Here is a 16,727-nt window from a genome sequence, read left to right as displayed (position 1 = left end):
CTGGGCACAGCCACTCCAGCCATTATCGCTGCACCATTTTCCATTCCGCCTCCCTCCCAGGCCGTTTGAGTAAAGCCTCCATAATTGCTGCACACCCAGTGATTTGGTTTTGGCACGCTCAATCCCGCACTCGTTGCCTTCCAAAGCAGAGGTCCCGGTTTTGTTTTCCCCTTGCCRTGTCCCTTGCCTCCAGCTGTGTGTGTAAATCCACCGCACATAAATCCCGGCTGACGGTGAACTGCTCAGTGAGTTTCCCAAAGGCCATTTCTCACAAGCGAAGAACTTGAAAAGGTCAGGAGTGTTGGGTTTGCTTTGCCAGAGGAAGCATTTACATCTTCCTCCGGGGAATACGCGGACAGGATGACACCATGCCATTAACATGTTGTGATCTTAAGAGTCTTGTCTGCATGATAGCTGTAACTTATTTGCCACCTTATATATACCTCAGCTGTCAGGCCCTGAGAGCACAGATCTGCCTGGGGAGGTTGTTGACTTACCCACGTACGTGGGAATGCTCCTTTTAATGAATCTGGAAGTTATGTAGCCTTAGACAAATTTAACCAATCTTTTCCCCCCACGCCCATGGTTTCACTCATTCCTCGTGCAGTGTGACTGTTTGCAATCTGTAGCAATTTGGGCCAAAATACAAGTGAAATAATCGATTGGGGAATTGGGTTTAACCCCTTTGCACTCAGCTGTTTAGCAGCACCAGGTGCAATTGCACCATGAGTGGGAGACTGATGACTTCCAGAATGAGCAAACGAATGAGTTCTTGGGGATCAGCGAGAAGAGGGCAACAGGTGGGATCCGGAGGAGGAGGAGGATCAGGGATTCATTCAATGAGGTGTTTAATTCTTGCTGGAAAATGATGGGATAAACAATGCAAAGCTATAAAAGACCCACAAGCACCTTCTAAGGTTTCTCATTGTGCCTTGTCAAACCAAATAGATGGACTGTTGCTGTTTTAACTGTTGTATTGCCTAGCCCCAGTCAGAGAGGGGCCGCGGTCCAATAGTTGGAATATTAGACAGGAACACCTGAGATGCTCTGTTCCTGGCTCTGATACCAACTGCTGCCTGAAACACGGGGAGAATCAGTCCCCTTCTCTTGTTTCCTTTCCTGCTCTCTGCCTGTTTTATCTAAAGAACAGCTTTGGGAGGCAGGGCCTGTCTCTTCCCATCCATTTACACATGCCGAGCACAATGGGATTGTGATTTCAACTGGGGCTTAGAGGTGCTGCTGTAATACTGTTACTGCTACTAAATAATAATAGATGACACAGTGGTTAAATGCTGTTGGCTGTCGGTAAGAGATAACATTTAGCACTAATGTAGCAATATGCGTGTTCAAAGCACAGTACAAACACGGACTAATTAATGCCATTAACATCAGATAGCGATGTTAAATGTACCRCTGGTATCACACAGCATTACTCACGCTCTGCTCTTGTCTTTCAGACTTCAAACCCTATTGATGTAGCAGGTAGACCAGGCACAGTCCACCACACCCTTCTGCAGAAGACTCCGGGGGTAGGCAATGATAAATAACCTTTCTTTGAGCTTGTCTGGAGTTGCAGGGAGTACAGTGATAGCTTATAGGGAAAGGAGAGAGCATTTGAGGAGAAAACTGGCTCGTTCGGACTTTGAATGTGCGGTCAGGACACGCATTTCTTTTTCTGGTGGGACAACAGTATCCTCCACCAACGTGTGAATACAAGGGGTTTAATTGACTTGTTTAAACAAAATGGAAGGGAAATGGGGCAGGAAGCCCCTTTGGGGTCTTTCCCCTAAGCACTGCTTGGAGAGTAGTGGGTTTTACACACTCCATTTCAGAATGATTATGAGGTTCAGAAAAGCACTGGCACTGTTCAGTTGCTGGCATGAAACTGCTTTGTTTATCATAAAATTCTGCTCAGTTTAGTGCAAGGAATGAAAAAGAAGTTTTAAGCCTCCCTTAAGCCTTTTGGGTTTCCTGTGTCTCAGGGGACTTCTCTGGAACATTGCTTTATAAATGCTTTTACTTGTTCAGAGGAAGGAAGTTCCCCACCTTTCTGTATATTGGCTAGTTTTAGAAAGGCTGATTGTTTTATTTCTACTTCTTTTCCATAGGTGTCAGACCCTTACAGGCCTCCAGTAAGAGTAAGTAAGGTTTGTGGGGGATTTTTCTATTTATACATACATATACATATATATATATTTATATATTTTTTTAAATGTTCGTGTGTTTTTGAAATTTAACATGCCCAGTAGAAAAATTCAGCCTCATCCTTTATTTAAAGCAAAATGTCATAGTTAGCTCTTAGCTGCTTCTGATTAATAACATTCAGGTTAAATCTCAACCTTTTTTGCATCCATTTATGTGCATTAATAGTCCACAGTATGAAGCGAAGGTCACAGAAATAAATGACTGTGAGCGTGGACAGACATTCACAAGTTATCAAATTCACGGTGACTTAGGACAGCGTGTTTCATTTGTGTTCCTAAGGTGCCGTGAAAACACATTGAAGTCAGTACCAGAGTTTGGCTGAAGAACAGTCACTCACTTGGTTGTGGCACTTCCTAGGCTGTTGATTGTTTGTCCATACCCTTTTTTCATCAAATGCAGGTAGTTGTGTTAACCACGTGTGACCTGGCTGCAGACCCAGTGCTGCAGGAGTCTTTTGATAAACCACTGTCAGCCATAAGTTGCTCTTCTTTAAGCAAGTCATAGTGTTCTTTGCTGCCATTTATTATACAGAGATGCCCACATAAGAATGAAGAAAGTGGGGATCTCAGGTCTCCATGAGATAAGGAGGATTCTGTACATCCCACATTCTTCCTGTTTGTTTCCTTCTTAATTTAAYGTCCCTTCTTAATTTAAACATCATTAGTTGCAGTATTTAAAAAAAAAAGTTGATGAGATACTGTGCCGTTTTAGTAATCAGCTGTTCTCATTGCTTAACTATCTGTTCAACAGTAAAGGAAATGAAACAGCCTATTTGATGTAGATTGTGAACATATCAATCTGAATTGCATATCAATTAATCTGAATTCCTGTACTTTCCATTACAGAAACCCGGAAAGTGGTGTGCGGTTCACGTACAGATTGCCTGGCAGATCTACCATCACCAGCAGAAGATAAAGGTACGTCCATGGACCAAAGCCAACTCTGTTGGCTTGCAGCTTATATTTTAGAGACTAGTGAGCAGAAAGTAGTTACTGGTGGTGATTCTCAAGTTTGCCTGTATTGGTTAACTAGCACTTTCAATCTCTCAATGTTTATTGTAGCAAGTGTAAAATTTGTCTGAGGGCAAAGGAGTTGTGTTGAAGGGCAGCAAAATGAGCATAGATATTAAGTATACAACCAGAGGAAGAGAAGAAAGGGAGAGGAAAGGTAATTTTGCCCCAAATGTAGTTTTTTACAAAGCGTACATGTTTAATGTCATTTCCCTTCTGTATTAGTACCCCCTGTGGAATATGGAGTGTTATCCTATTCAGAAGGAAATGACCAGTGTGGTGAGGAACCTTTTAAAAACAGCAGAGCAGGCGAGTAGAATGATAGTTACTGTGTCAGAGGTKGTTGGGCCTGCTGCATTGTAGTGCTGATGGGGGGCAGAGGGAGGGTATTTAAAACTCTAATAGTAACAAGGTGTAGGGACACCACGTACTATTACACACTCCAGGCTCCCTGTACTAGGCAGAACAGCAGATAACATGACTGCCATAGTGATTTTTTTTTAGAGCTCCTGCTATAATTTTTTTGTGCCTTTAATAAAAAGCTCTTTTTACTTAAGTAGTGCACTACGATTATAGTGTATGTCCCTTTTTTTAGTAAATAAGTGCATCGTCTTTACACTGCGTGCTTATCAAGAGACTTTTACATTGTCAACTTAGGCCCAGTTCCTCAGTTTGACGGCGCTGGCCTCTTTAGGGGCAGGATAAAAATAGCCTTTGGAAGAGACTCATAGTCAGTTTTCTTCATTCTGCTCGCCCTGTCTTCATCCCGAGCCACACTAGCTCTAGGAAAGGCATAGCCTGGGAAGATCTCTTTCCAAAYTGGAGCAGCAGAACAGACGAGTCCGTCATCCAACTCTCCAGGCTTGTGTCGTCAGCTTTCAGCCTGCAGAATGTTTTTGTCAGGCAGAGGCTGCCGACTGATGCCGGGGTGCAGCGCGCTCAGTGTATCACGGTGCCGGCGCGCAGAGGGGCTGCGGGCTCACTTCAGGCCTCATTCATGTGCATGAGGAGGCAGCTGAGGGGCTGTGGAGCGAAATGGCCTCACAGATGCTGTCAGAGGCTGACGGTGCTACGTGAGCAGAGGCACTGCTGTCACTCTCACTAACTCTCCCTGGCAGTACTAAGCAGGAGTGAGCCTGAACTCGCTCTCTCTTTTTCTCCCATTAGGAAAAATAAATATATAAATAAATAAAARGAAATKTATAATGAGATTACTTTTGTGTCGTTTGACAGCAAATGCAGCTGGATCCCCACAAGCTAGAGATAGGTGGTAAACTCGACCTGTTCAGCAGACCTCCCGCCCCTGGGGTGTTTCCAGGCTTCCATTACCCACAGGATCTCGCCAGGCCGCTCTTTTCAACCACAGGTAAGGCAGGATCATCATTTCTCACAGAAAAGAAAACAGCCAGTGTATTTAATGTGTGTCTCCACAGCTGTGTAATTGAAGGAGGCAAGATTGCTACACAGGGATGTGGAAACACTAGGAACTCATCTGAACTGGGCTGTTAGAAGAGATGAGCCACTGCGCTCTGCTCTGTCTGCCGCCTCTAATGCAGATTCCTCTGAGTGTCACTGATCCTCAACAGTGTGTCTGTGCAGCTGGTCTTTATGTGCCTGGCTAATAGGCTAGAGAGGGATTTTATAAAGCAATTTTGACAAAAAGCTTCAAAATGTTTCCATTGCACAGGACTGGAAATGGCACCGGCTTCTTTCTTCCCTTTTTATTTGCCATGTTGTTGTTCTCAGCTCCTCCACTCACCACATTTCTGTTTTCAGAAAGTGTGGGTTATTGTAAAATAAAAATGTCAACAAATGTTGACAAATATCACAGAAAATGTATTTGTGAAAGCTRTTTTCTAAATGTAAAATCCCCCTCTGTTTCACACCTCTAAAGCTTAAAATGTCACATTGAATTAAAAAAAAAGAACTATGATTTACATTGATCAATTGCTTTTCAGTATATTGAAGAAATAATTACTGCTTTCTCATTCTAACTCAAAACTGTAGACACGGTCATGTTCAGCCTCGATTCAACCCTGCTGAAATGGCTGAGGTTAGATAGAAATGTTACAGTTTTTGTCTCAAACCTGACAGAAAGCTGATAGATTAGAATSAAGCTGAAACCTCGGTGAGATCTGAGCCTTAAGTGCAGGTATCAGATTGCCTTCAGGAACTCCACTATTGACCCAGTCCCGTGTTTCAGTCCTTATCTCTAGATGGAAATTCTTAAGCATAGATGGAAGTTTCCATCATAGATAACTGGTATTGATAATATGTGTGTATTGTAGGATGCTGCCCTGTGTTTTTGTGCCTGTTAAGATACTTAGATAGTAGGGGCCACCATACTGCAGCTGTTTGCTTTCACCRTTTTTGGTCTGTCCTGTGTTCTCATTGCAAGAGTCTTATTTCACGTGTGGTTTTACTATTGAACATGGTATCCTATAAGAGGTAAAACCAGGCTGTTGAATCAAGCCCCAGTCCAGGTGGTATCTTGAACTTTTGAAGATGCAAGCGGGGTCTCCTTCTCTGTTCCTAAAAGCAAGAGGGGAAATAGTATGAGATAGATTTGTTCAAGAAAGCAAATTAATAGCAATTTTTGCCTTTGCTGAAGATAGATATCCTTCCAGCAACTGGCCTGTGAGTATATTAATCTCAAGAGCCATCACACAGTAAATCTAGGTAAAGAGTGCTATCAAAGTGAACAAACATTGCAGCAGTAACACATAGATGAATAAATCTCATACTCTGCAATATCTGAGGCATTCTTTTCACCTTATCGAGCAAGCTTGTGGCTGATGTGAATCATTGGTTCTGCTGCAGTGCCTGGTTACTGTGGGAGACATAAGTTATCTTAGGGCCACCTGTCTTCAGGACGGATGTTGAGCTGCCTGGCAGACGCTATATTTAATAACTACCTGACAGCCTGCAATGCTACTCCTGGCCTTCTCCAGAGGATTTTTTATTATCGGCCTGTGTAGTTGAGTTTGTAAGCCGTCTCCTCTAAAGAAATCTCCCATCCATTATACACCTCCTGAAATCTTAAAGGATTAGAAAGATGACAGTCTCCATCCGTCTTGGAGCATTGGAGCCGTCAGAATGTTTACAGATAACTCAGGGTTTCGTTGCTGTAGTTGCTCTTAAGTTTCCTTAACTCATTTTCTGGCTGCTTAGGTTTGTGGTGCCCGGGTTGGTGAGCGACTTGTAGCTCTCTCCCTCTCCGGCTTTATGGTCTGTTTGTATTCTGGACACATCAGGACGTTTTACCGTGACCTTCTGTTACTGAGCCTTGTCTCTGAGGCAGGCCCAGCTGACCAGAGCCAAGCCCAGCTTGGGCAAAATCCTGCTTCTCTCAGAGGGAAGCTTGGTTGCTCTTCCTCCTGTGTACATTGATTTCTTCCCTCTGTTTCCTCAGCTTTCGCTGTGACCTTACATTGCACTACATCCCTCAGGTGTCCTGCTTGGCTAGGGCTGATGATTTTGCCTTGTGAACAGAGCCAGGTGTGGATCTGAAGGGGGAAATATTTCCTTTCCCCATAAATCCTGGCCACAGAAGCCATTGCCTCTGCAGTGAGCTGGAGTGGGACTGGAGCCCACTTTATGCCCTGCATGGCTGCTGCTTGTTGCTCAGGTTCTTCCCCAGTCACAAGCACAATTAATTCTTTACAACAAAGTACATTTTCAAAGTATGCAAGGAGAAGAGTACTGAAAAGTGACATCCAAAGGCTTTATTTAGGTTTTGGTCTATTTTGCACATGAATTAGCCTGTCTTCAGGAAAGTGCTGCCTCTGTCATTGCCTGGTATTATTAGTTTCTAACAAAATGGGACGGTTTGTTTAAAGTGTATGTGTGGCAGGCCTTGCTTTCTGCAAGGGAACAAGAAATTGCAGTTACATTAAGGCAGCATGGAGAAGTTACAGTTGTTGTTAATCCTGCTTTGTCTGCAGCAGCAGAAACATTAKCATGGAGAAGGCCTCAAAAGGGCATTTGCATTCCAGACATTTGCAGCCTGTCTAGTCAGTGTAACACTGGAGACAGGAAACATTTTGGTGCTTACATCCAAAACATAGATCTTCAGAACTCGTCTTCAGGTGCATCCTGAAGGTGTCTGGACTGAGCTTAGTGCGCGGTGCCAGCCCCAAGCACAGCCAGATTCCTGGATTCCTCAGGCTCACTCATTTGCAAGGCCTGTGTGAGTCAGGCCATGTGTCCCTGCAGAGGTGACTCTAGTGCTTTGCCTGTGATGTGTTTACAAGCCTATTCAGTTCAATGTGTGTCTGCCCTCAGGGGAAGTAAGACTCCTGTTTTCTGCACAGGTTTTCCCTTCTGGAGCCCATCTGAGCATAAACCTGGTCAACCTGAAATACAGGACAAAGTAGCTTGTTCCAGCCCATTCTTCCCCTTTGTCTCAACCTAATGCAATTCAGTGTGTTAAGCAGTAATGTTAATTCCCAGCAAGATGGTGYGATACCATGGCAATGAGCAGTGTCTAGGAAAGAAGCAAAAACACGAGGGAGTCTGTGGATGCACAGACAGATGTGAGAGTGTAGATGGAGATCTCACGGGAGAGGCATGATTGATGCTCCCTGTGTGTCTGTCATTAACTGCTCTAATCAGTCACTTCATAGCCCTGTCTGTCTGGGCCCATAACCTAGAGTGACCCTTTTCCTTGTAAACACAGAGTAATGAATGATAATGCCAAACAAAGAGATTAACTTCCTCATTAGTACAGGTGAGTGGCAACATTCAGTGCAAGGTCTCCTGCCTCCTAGCCCTGACAAACCACTTTAAAGAGCATTTAGAGAAATTCTGCCTGTAGCTCACTGAGCTGAGGTTGGACTTATCTCCCTCCTTTGTTTGCTTCAGTCTGTCCTCTGCCTTTGTGTCCAGTTCTTGAATTTGCTGATAAGACCACTGTGTATGAGCGAGTTACCCGCGACTGAACTAACAGGGGAACTTGTTCTCCCAGGTGCGACACATCCAGCCACCACCCCGTTTGGTCCTTCACCTCATCACAGCAGTTTCCTGCCTACTAACCACTTGGCAGGTAAGTGGAAGTAAACGCTGCCTTCACCTTTGTACCTCTGGTGCCTTCCTGGCTCTCCGGCTCAGTTCTGCCTGAGGCACTCTAGCTGTAGCAGAAMAAAAGGCTTCAGCTCTCTCAGGATYCAGAAGCTAACTGGGAAGCTCTCCCACCCACACCACGTTTCCCAGCACATCTCCCAACAGATCTCTACATCCCAAGGGGATGCAGCAGAATTAGGAAACTCCTTTGCTGCTAGGAAAGAGGGCAATTCATAATGGTCAAGCCCATCACCAGTGGGGGACCTCACACAAGCAGAAATCTTAGCTGTAGAGCCCTTCTCTGCTGCTGAATGTGCTCAGGGAAACAGTRGAAATTTTATTTCAAGGGTACCATGGTTTAAAATGGGCTCCTCCCCTACCTTTTTCCACCTGTCTAAGTTCTTGGTTAAGTTCTTTTTTTAACTTCAGTGAACAGTTCCTGGCAAATAGCTATTCTGCACATTTTGCCTGTCTTTCTGTTTCTAATTGGCAGTAAGTAGAGCCAGATTTTCTCAAATTTCCTCCTTCACAAAGCTCACAAGCAGCTCATTGCCAATTAAAGTTGAAGCTCTGTTGATTAATGTTTTAGTAACATTCAYCCAATCGGTAAATGGAACATGCCATGTGACCCAGTAGACTTCTTTCTTCTGTTGCAAGCACCCATTTTTACATGAATTCCTGAACATTCAGTCAAAGTCAACTCTACCTCTACACAGTCACTCAACTACCTCCTATCCAAGTGGAGAGGCAACAACTATTTTAAAAGTAAATAAACAAATAGCTGTTTGCTTAAAAATGCAAGTGATTTGCATTGTTTGCCTTGATATTTTCRATATAAGGATATCTGTGAGGAAGCAGAGAGTGCTTCACCTCCTGTTGCTTATATGACAACTTAAAGATTTTAAAGGGACAGTCAAAAAGCAGAATGGGAAGCTGTTCACTGATCACTGGTAGGAAAAGAAATGTGAGTATACTGGTATATTTTAATGCATAACCATCTCTGCAGTGCAGAGACCTAAGTTAGGCTATATCTGCTCAGAGTGGGACCTCTTCTGATGATGATACCTATAAGAAAAAAAAAATAATAAAAAAGACAAGACTTATAAAGACAGTTAGCATAAACCAAATAGTTGGTTGCTCGACCAGAAAAGCTAAGATTCATATTCTGCCTCAAAGGATACAGACCTCCCATCTCCTTGTCGTAGCAGCTAAGACCACACTATCATTTCTTCCACCTAAATGATAAGCTATCATTTTCTCCACCATAAGCTATTGTTGGAGAAGATTTCAGCACAAATAGGCCCACAGGCCAGTTGGTGTTTCTAGGATGTATGTCCATAGCAATTACTTTTGGACTATCTTGACCTACCATTATACAGAGGGCAGAAAGTTGTACACAAAAACAACTGTGAAACGATATATTCCCTCAATATGCTGACCGAGGACCCTGCTGAGGTGGTTTGTTCAAGGCAATTGCAATGCTTCTACTGTTGCTACTCCTGATGAGGAATAAGAGTTATAGTTCAGCAGCAGCYACCTTAATTTCAGCTATTAGACCTTAATTTCTAGCTCCCCTCTGACTGGCATACAAAAGTTTATTACAGCACCTGTTTGCAGAGTGAGCACTGAATCCCTTCTCCATTTTAACATGCTGGGAATTTTCTGTGCAAAGAACCTTGCAATGAGAAGGATCAGCTTAAAGTCTGGCCTAATCCTACTTGGATTCAGACTGTTAAGAAGGGGAGGGGTGCGTTTCATTCTCCAACATTCTTGGCTAAATGCCTGCTAAATCCCTGTTTGCCTTTCCAGATCCATTTAGCAGGTCAAGCACCTTCAGCGGCCTTGGGAACTTAGGCAGCAATGCCTTTGGAGGATTAGGCAGTCATGCTCTGAGTAAGTACTGGCTGGGTTACTGCAGACAAACATCCCTTCCAGAAAAGCCACATGCTAATATTTACAGCAGCTGGTGGTAGTTTTTCAAGAAGTTTGTTTCCTAACCTCCATTCTCCTATCTGAAAACACTGCACCTAAGATTTCCAGGTCTCTGCGGTGGGAGCTTTTCTGCATGTCACACGTATCGATAGCCGTGCTCTGTGTCTCTTCACTGCTGGAGATTGCTACCTTGTGTGTTCCTAGAGGTGCTAGAGCTGGGAGACTGCGCTCTGCTACCCTATGGGCATGTGAAGTAGCAGCCTTCAACAGCAAAGATACACAGTGAAACAGCTATTGATATTTCTCTTAAATCACTGTGTAGACTTTCTCTGTAACCATTGTCTGAAGTTTAAATTACCTGTCTAAAATGATTTACTTTAAAAACACGTTACTTGTAGGCAAGGCATGCTCGAGAGCCGCAAGTAAGAGAGCGTGCTCTTGCATCCCGTGGTGCAACAGGAATCAGTTGAAAATTGATGGAGGAGAATCAAGTGACTGTTCTAAAAAGCCTACAGCCAAGCTCTGCTTTTTATACACACACACATTCGTACCACCAAATGGTCTGATTTCTTTAACAAAAACATCCCTTAAAGTTCAGCTGCAGGCAGCTGATTGTTTCAGCTTCAACCTACAACCGCTCAAGTTTCTGCCAGTGAGGGGAGTTGAAGAGCATTGCTTTTGTGCTGGAACCCTTTTTGGGGTGGGGGGACAAGAGAAGCTGGGTGTTTTTAGTCATCTCTTGAGTTATATAGCTGTGTACTTAAAGCTTCCTCCACGAGTAGTCTTAGAAAGAGCTGGTRGATCTTTCAGCCACTGTTGGAGGTGTCTCTTGCCACCTGCTAGGAGCTCCCCACACCATTAGCTTAAAGTCTCGAAAGGGCAATTCTGGTTGTAATTAGCATAGTGCAAAATATAAATGGAATTGTGTGGTTTGAATTATTTTTAATGCTTCCTTCCCCCCGTTATTCTAGCTCACAACAACATTTTTACTCACAAAGATGGCCCAAACCTGCAGAATTTTAATAATCCCCATGAGCCATGGAATAGACTCCATCGGACCCCACCATCCTTCCCAACACCACCACAATGGCCRAAGCCAACAGATTCGGAGCGGAGCTCCTCAGTGACAAACCACGACAGAGACAGAGAGCGGGAGCGCGAACCCGAGAAGAGGGATCTCTCTCTGAGTAAAGATGACAGAGACAAAGAACGGTAAGTGCCACGTGCCCTGAGCAGTCTCCTCTAGACCTGTTTTTCCTCTGTATATTTTCYAGCTTTTCTTCCACCTTCAATGCTGATACTAAAATCATCTTCAAAGAAAAGCACTGTTTCCCTTTGAAGTAGCAGGCACGCWTGTCCCTCAGATAAGCACAGGTATTGGTACCAAAAGCAAACCCCTGCCTTTTAGAATTCGTCCTCTCTGGAAATATTGTAAGCCTGTGCTTCAGTCCCTGCTAATAAGCTGAGGAAAAGCCGCAGGCCAAGGAAATGAGCTTGTCACTAAATTTTCAGAGTATTCTTGGATGTTCTCAGCAGCCTCCTTTACAAGTGCCAAATATTCCAAAATTGTGAAGGTGGAATTGTGACGGGTCCTTTGCAGACAGTCACCATTCCCAGTAAGGTACAGATACTCCTATGAAATCAAATGTTAGCTGGACAATAATGAGGTAAAAATGCAAATTCCTCTGTCTGCATCACCGAGCATGAATCCATTGATGAACTTGATTTCAAAAGTGTAAGTGCAGACAAGCCCTTATTAATGATGGCAGAACTGTATCACCTGGGCTATAGGTACTTCATTAGTTTCCAGCTATATGATTTGCAAGCTGTATAGCTCTTTATATTTCAGAGCTTGGTTGTCTCCAACAGGGTACTTCTTTGTAGGCAATAACAGCCTGCAAGACTTAAATGTGTGTGTTTGACTAGTGATGGGCATTTCATAGTTTGCCTAGAGTGTTTTAATGAGCTATTTAGGCCGTGCCTGTGAACAATAAGACATAGAAGCCATAGACCAAAAATTCTCTTTCTATTAAATATTAGATTATATGATACCTTAGTATGGATTGTCATTGGATAGGAAGTTCAGTTGTTGGCTTTAGCTTAATTTATTTGCAAACCTAGGCTATTTCACTGTCACAGGTGTTCACGCAGGGGTTTACATCTCTATTACATATTTATTAATTCAGCTTAAACTGTCCTCAGCGTTCCTGTTTAGAGGTGGTTTTAACAAACTGCCAACAGTCAGGACTTCCACCATTAGAGAAGTCTGTGTTGATAAATGTGATTGTAAGGAATAAATACTCACAAAACTGCCCAAAGCACTTCTGTTTTTCAGCACTGTGATATTTTGGCTCACAAAAGAAAACCCAGCATAAAACTCGAATACCAAATTTCTCAGCTGAATAGTACAGTTCTCTCAATCAGCCATCATAATAGGCATTTAAAGTATCTCTAACTTAAGAGCCTGCAAAGTGCTTTTAAAGAGTGAGTGTTATTTGTTCCCCTTTGAAAGAGGTGGGAGTAACTGAATCTAATAGACTTGCCCACAGATAGAGGTGCAGCTAGAAACTCGGGTTTTGGTTTCATGCCTATCATTTTAAACAATGGACACTGTCATCCAAGCCCTTGTTCCACAGAGCAGACCCTCTTGAAACTAAGACCAATCACTCAGCTTTATGGCCTGCCCAGGGATTTTCCTCCTTTTGTGTCTGGCTTAGCTGCCAAAACTGACCGTAACAAACCCTCCTGCAGCTGCGTAGGACAATAAGTGTTATGCTATGGCTGTTACAGGCAGTGAGAATGTCTCATGGAAGACCTGCATACATTGCTGTTGGCTTCCAGAACCATTCTGATTTGTGTGTCTGCATCCCTGTCACACCCAAGCAACAGTAACTGAAGTCTGCTTTAGGAAAGGAGCCTGGGTTGAGAATGTTATAGCCAAGAAAACCATTGGCAGCAGAACAGATATATGTCAGGTTCCCCAGAATGATCTTTTTTTAAACTCTCCTCTTTGCCCTACATTTCTCACTGAGCTGGTCTTTCTCCAGAGGTGAGAATGTTCTGTTCTTTCATGGCTTTCCCAAATTTATTCCCCATCTTGTGGACACTTAACGTTTTTTCAGAACCTTAAAGGCAGGCAGGCCATTTCTTTACTGTATTATCACCACTATGGCTGGTACTAGCAGAGCTTTTCAGACTGTTTTCTGAGCGAGCTCTGTGCTACATGTGCAGCACTGCATGCATGTTTATTCACACCAAACAAGAAATTATCTTCTGTCTTTACGCAGAGACCTCTTGGATAAAAACAGACATTCAAACAGATCCTCGCCGGCCTCAGCCCCAGTGACGCATCAGATAAGCAATCTCATCCGCAGCAACAGCCAAACTTCCAGCGATCCCATCAGGCAGGTTAGCCTTGGGGAAAGGGAAAGGTCCAAAGAGCCAGAGAGAGAGCACGGGGACCGCCTGCGAGAGCCACCCATAGCAGAACACAAGATTAAGGAGAGCCGTTCACCAGTGAAGGAAACTCCAAGCCATGATAAGAGACCCTCTGAGGACAACACAAAGCCAGTAATCCAGTCTGTATCCCCATACAGCAAACCTGCACTAAGCGAGAGCTTGAAGCTCACCAATCTCATGAGCAAGGAAATGGAGAGAAAGACAGAGCTTCCCAGTGACCTCCAGAAGATTAAGAATGACATCAAAGTCAAAGAGGAGAGGAAGGAAGACAGTGATGTACTAGTGGTAGGGTCTGAACCTTCCCAGCACTCCCGATCAGTGGAACATCCCCCACCACCTACTTTGCATGGATTATCGTTGCCTCACTCGATGGCTGCCTCCATGCCTATCTCCATGGGCAGCGTTCACCAGATGAACAACATGAACGTGCTGGACCGCAGCAGGATGATGACCCCGCTCATAGGCATGAATCCTCTGTCGGGAAGAGAGAGGCTGCCGCACCCTGGATTTTCTTGGGATCCGATGAGGGACCCGTTGCGAGATGCCTACCGGAGCTTGGACCTGCACCGTCGAATGGACTTCCAGCTCCGGACAGATCCTATCCATAGGTTCCCTACCACCTCTGGGTTTTATGACCACGAGCGTTCATATAGAGACAGGGAGCCGCACGACTATAACCACGAGAACCTTCTGGAGGCGCGCCGGGAGCAGGAGCGGTTGCGGCAAGTGGAGGAAAGAGAGCGCTTGCACTTACGGGAGGAACTGGAGCGTGCCCGAATGCACCACTTGCACTCGTCCCCCATCGAAAGCCACCTGGCCCACGTGCCATCCTTCATGCCTCACCTCAGCGGGATGCATTACCCCAGACTGAGCCCATCCACTGCCATGCACAACGGGATCTTAAACAGGAACCCGCCGACGGCCGCGCTCAGCGCCCCTCCGCCCCTCGTCCCAGCGAGCAGCACCAGACCTGCCTCCCCACGCAGGACTACCCCGCTCACAAACTCAGAGTCCAGGGACTATTCCCCCTCTAGGAACCCCAAAGAAGTAGAGGCTCGATAGTCCCCAGCACCGAATTTTCAACTCGCCTGTACATAAAACAAACCAACAAAACAGCAACATCAAAAAAAAAAAAAAACAAAAAGGAAAAAAAAAACCAACAACAAAAAAAAACCTTTTACAAAATGCACTGCTGTAAACTTTTTTTTTTTAATGTAAAATTTGTAGAAGTTAAGCACATTTCCATAAATAATGGGGTCGGGGATGCAGACTTTCCAACAAGAAGGTTGCTGAGAATGGGAATTTAATATATAGGTATTGATTTTTGGTTTTGTTTTTTTGTTTCTGTGCTAAAAAAAGAAAAATGAGTTAAGAATATCAAGTTTGTACATTTTTTCCCAAATGTGAGAAACATTTTTAATGGATTTGTATTTTTTTTAATTTTGTGCTCTTTATTCACTTAAAAAAGAAGAAATTTTGCTTTTGTTTTTAGTTAAATTTGCATTTAAAAGGCCTCAGATCCTTAAGAAAAAATACCCAGGGTTTCTTAAAAGTATTATTTATGGAAATACTGTAGTTTTACAGTCCACTGTGAGGTTCCCTTCTGAGGCCAATTGATCACTTACCTTGGTACTTTGGAACCGAAGTTACAGATATATATTAAAATATTAATAATAATAATAATGTACAAAACTGTTTGTTTTTTGCCTTATTATATTATGCAGAAATTTAAGAGGAATTTTTTTTGACTTCTTGTTTTAAACAAAAGAAAAAAAAACAAAGAAAACAAACTGTAAATATTCTGTTAATATAAATGTACACCAATATTAAATTCTTAACATAGGTAGACTTTATAAAAATGGTTTCTAGAACCACTCTGGTTATTTGTTAACATGGTTACAACTCATACTCTTGTCACAGTCAGAAATTCACTCTCAGAAAGCTAAGTATGGCAAATATACTTCAACTATGCAAGAACTCGGAGGCAGGTCTTAGTGGATGTTGGGGGGAGGAAGGTTTTAAAAAAAAAAAAACAACCCAAAAAACAACCAACTCGCGACGATGGAGACAGAATGGAAATGGCAGGTGAACGGGAAGGAGGATGCTTGTGTTTAACAAAAAAAGCAACAAAGAGACTGAATTTTTTTGTGCAACACAAGGGACAGTTCGTCAAGGAAAGAGAGACACGCTCCTGGAAGGGAATTTTGGTTTCCTACTTTTCAAGCTGGCAAAAGCAGATGGAACTGGCACAGTACCATGCGGCAGACCCTTTCCTTATTTTTTTTTCCTTTTTTTTTTCTCTTTTTTTTGTGTTGTGGGCAGGATCGCTGGCAAGCAAGGACAATTTTCCGTGGACCCCTTGTGCTAATTGTGCAGTGTTCTTATTGGAATCTGTATACAAGACAAAGTAGAATTTTAGGAGTGCAAAAAAAAAAAAAAGTCTAATGGTTGATTAAAAAAAAAAAAGAAATTCTGATATATTATCTATAGTACATGAAGACCATAAGCAAATGTTTGTTTCAGTGTGGTTCTGCCTTGAACTGCTTTTTGGCATGATTTATTTTTTATTTCCAATTTTACTTTTCATCCATATGTAAATTTTGCCATGTTTTACTTGCTGTACCATCCCCCCCCCCCCTTATTTTATTTTTCAGTGTCCATGTTTTATATATCCTGGGCTTTTTCTCTCTCTAGTTAATTCAGCCATCCGCTACTATTTTCTTGGCTCTGTAACTCTTGTTTCCCCRCCCTCCCCTTCCCCGTCCTCCCCCCTGCACCCCCTGTAATTTTAAACATTCAGTTTCCTTGTAGATCAATGAAGATAAATACARCATTGATTTTGGATGAAACGGGGAGTCGCGTGGTTGTGTGTGGAGGCAGCCCTGGGCGCGCGGGCGCTAATGGTTTATCGACGGCTCCGAGGGGCCGCGCTGGGATGCGGATCGGGGCGGCATCCTGCTCGGGTGCAGGGCACGGACGGACGCACGGACGCAGGAGRGAGCGGAGCCCCAAGCTTGGAGGAGCTGGGATGCCGGGATGCGACAGCTCCGTTATCCTTCA

The 16,727-nt window shown here is 43.6% G+C and overlaps 1 protein-coding gene across 3 annotated transcripts in view; it reads left to right on the top strand.

Annotated features, from left to right (window-relative positions):
• Positions 1-15,024, top strand: part of FBRSL1 (fibrosin like 1) — a 460,961-nt gene extending 445,937 nt beyond the window's left edge. For 2 of the 3 annotated variants that reach the window (XM_026037566.1, XM_026037563.1), the window contains 8 exons: positions 1,458-1,529; positions 2,109-2,147; positions 3,051-3,122; positions 4,449-4,581; positions 8,182-8,259; positions 10,086-10,169; positions 11,180-11,420; positions 13,496-15,024. In XM_026037566.1, coding sequence (XP_025893351.1) covers positions 1,458-1,529; positions 2,109-2,147; positions 3,051-3,122; positions 4,449-4,581; positions 8,182-8,259; positions 10,086-10,169; positions 11,180-11,420; positions 13,496-14,729 — 1,953 coding nt within the window. In that variant the 3' untranslated portion in view covers positions 14,730-15,024. The remainder of the gene's footprint in view (positions 1-1,457; positions 1,530-2,108; positions 2,148-3,050; positions 3,123-4,448; positions 4,582-8,181; positions 8,260-10,085; positions 10,170-11,179; positions 11,421-13,495) is intronic. The other variant, XM_026037565.1, reaches the window with a different exon arrangement.
• Positions 15,025-16,727: the final 1,703 nt, after the last annotated feature.

This window comes from Nothoprocta perdicaria, unplaced genomic scaffold (genome assembly GCF_003342845.1).
Source record: "Nothoprocta perdicaria isolate Ctin4 unplaced genomic scaffold, notPer1 scaffold_2, whole genome shotgun sequence".
Classification (NCBI taxonomy): domain Eukaryota; kingdom Metazoa; phylum Chordata; class Aves; order Tinamiformes; family Tinamidae; genus Nothoprocta; species Nothoprocta perdicaria.
Note: the sequence above shows the minus strand (reverse complement) of the source record. Positions and strands in the feature narration are given on the sequence as shown.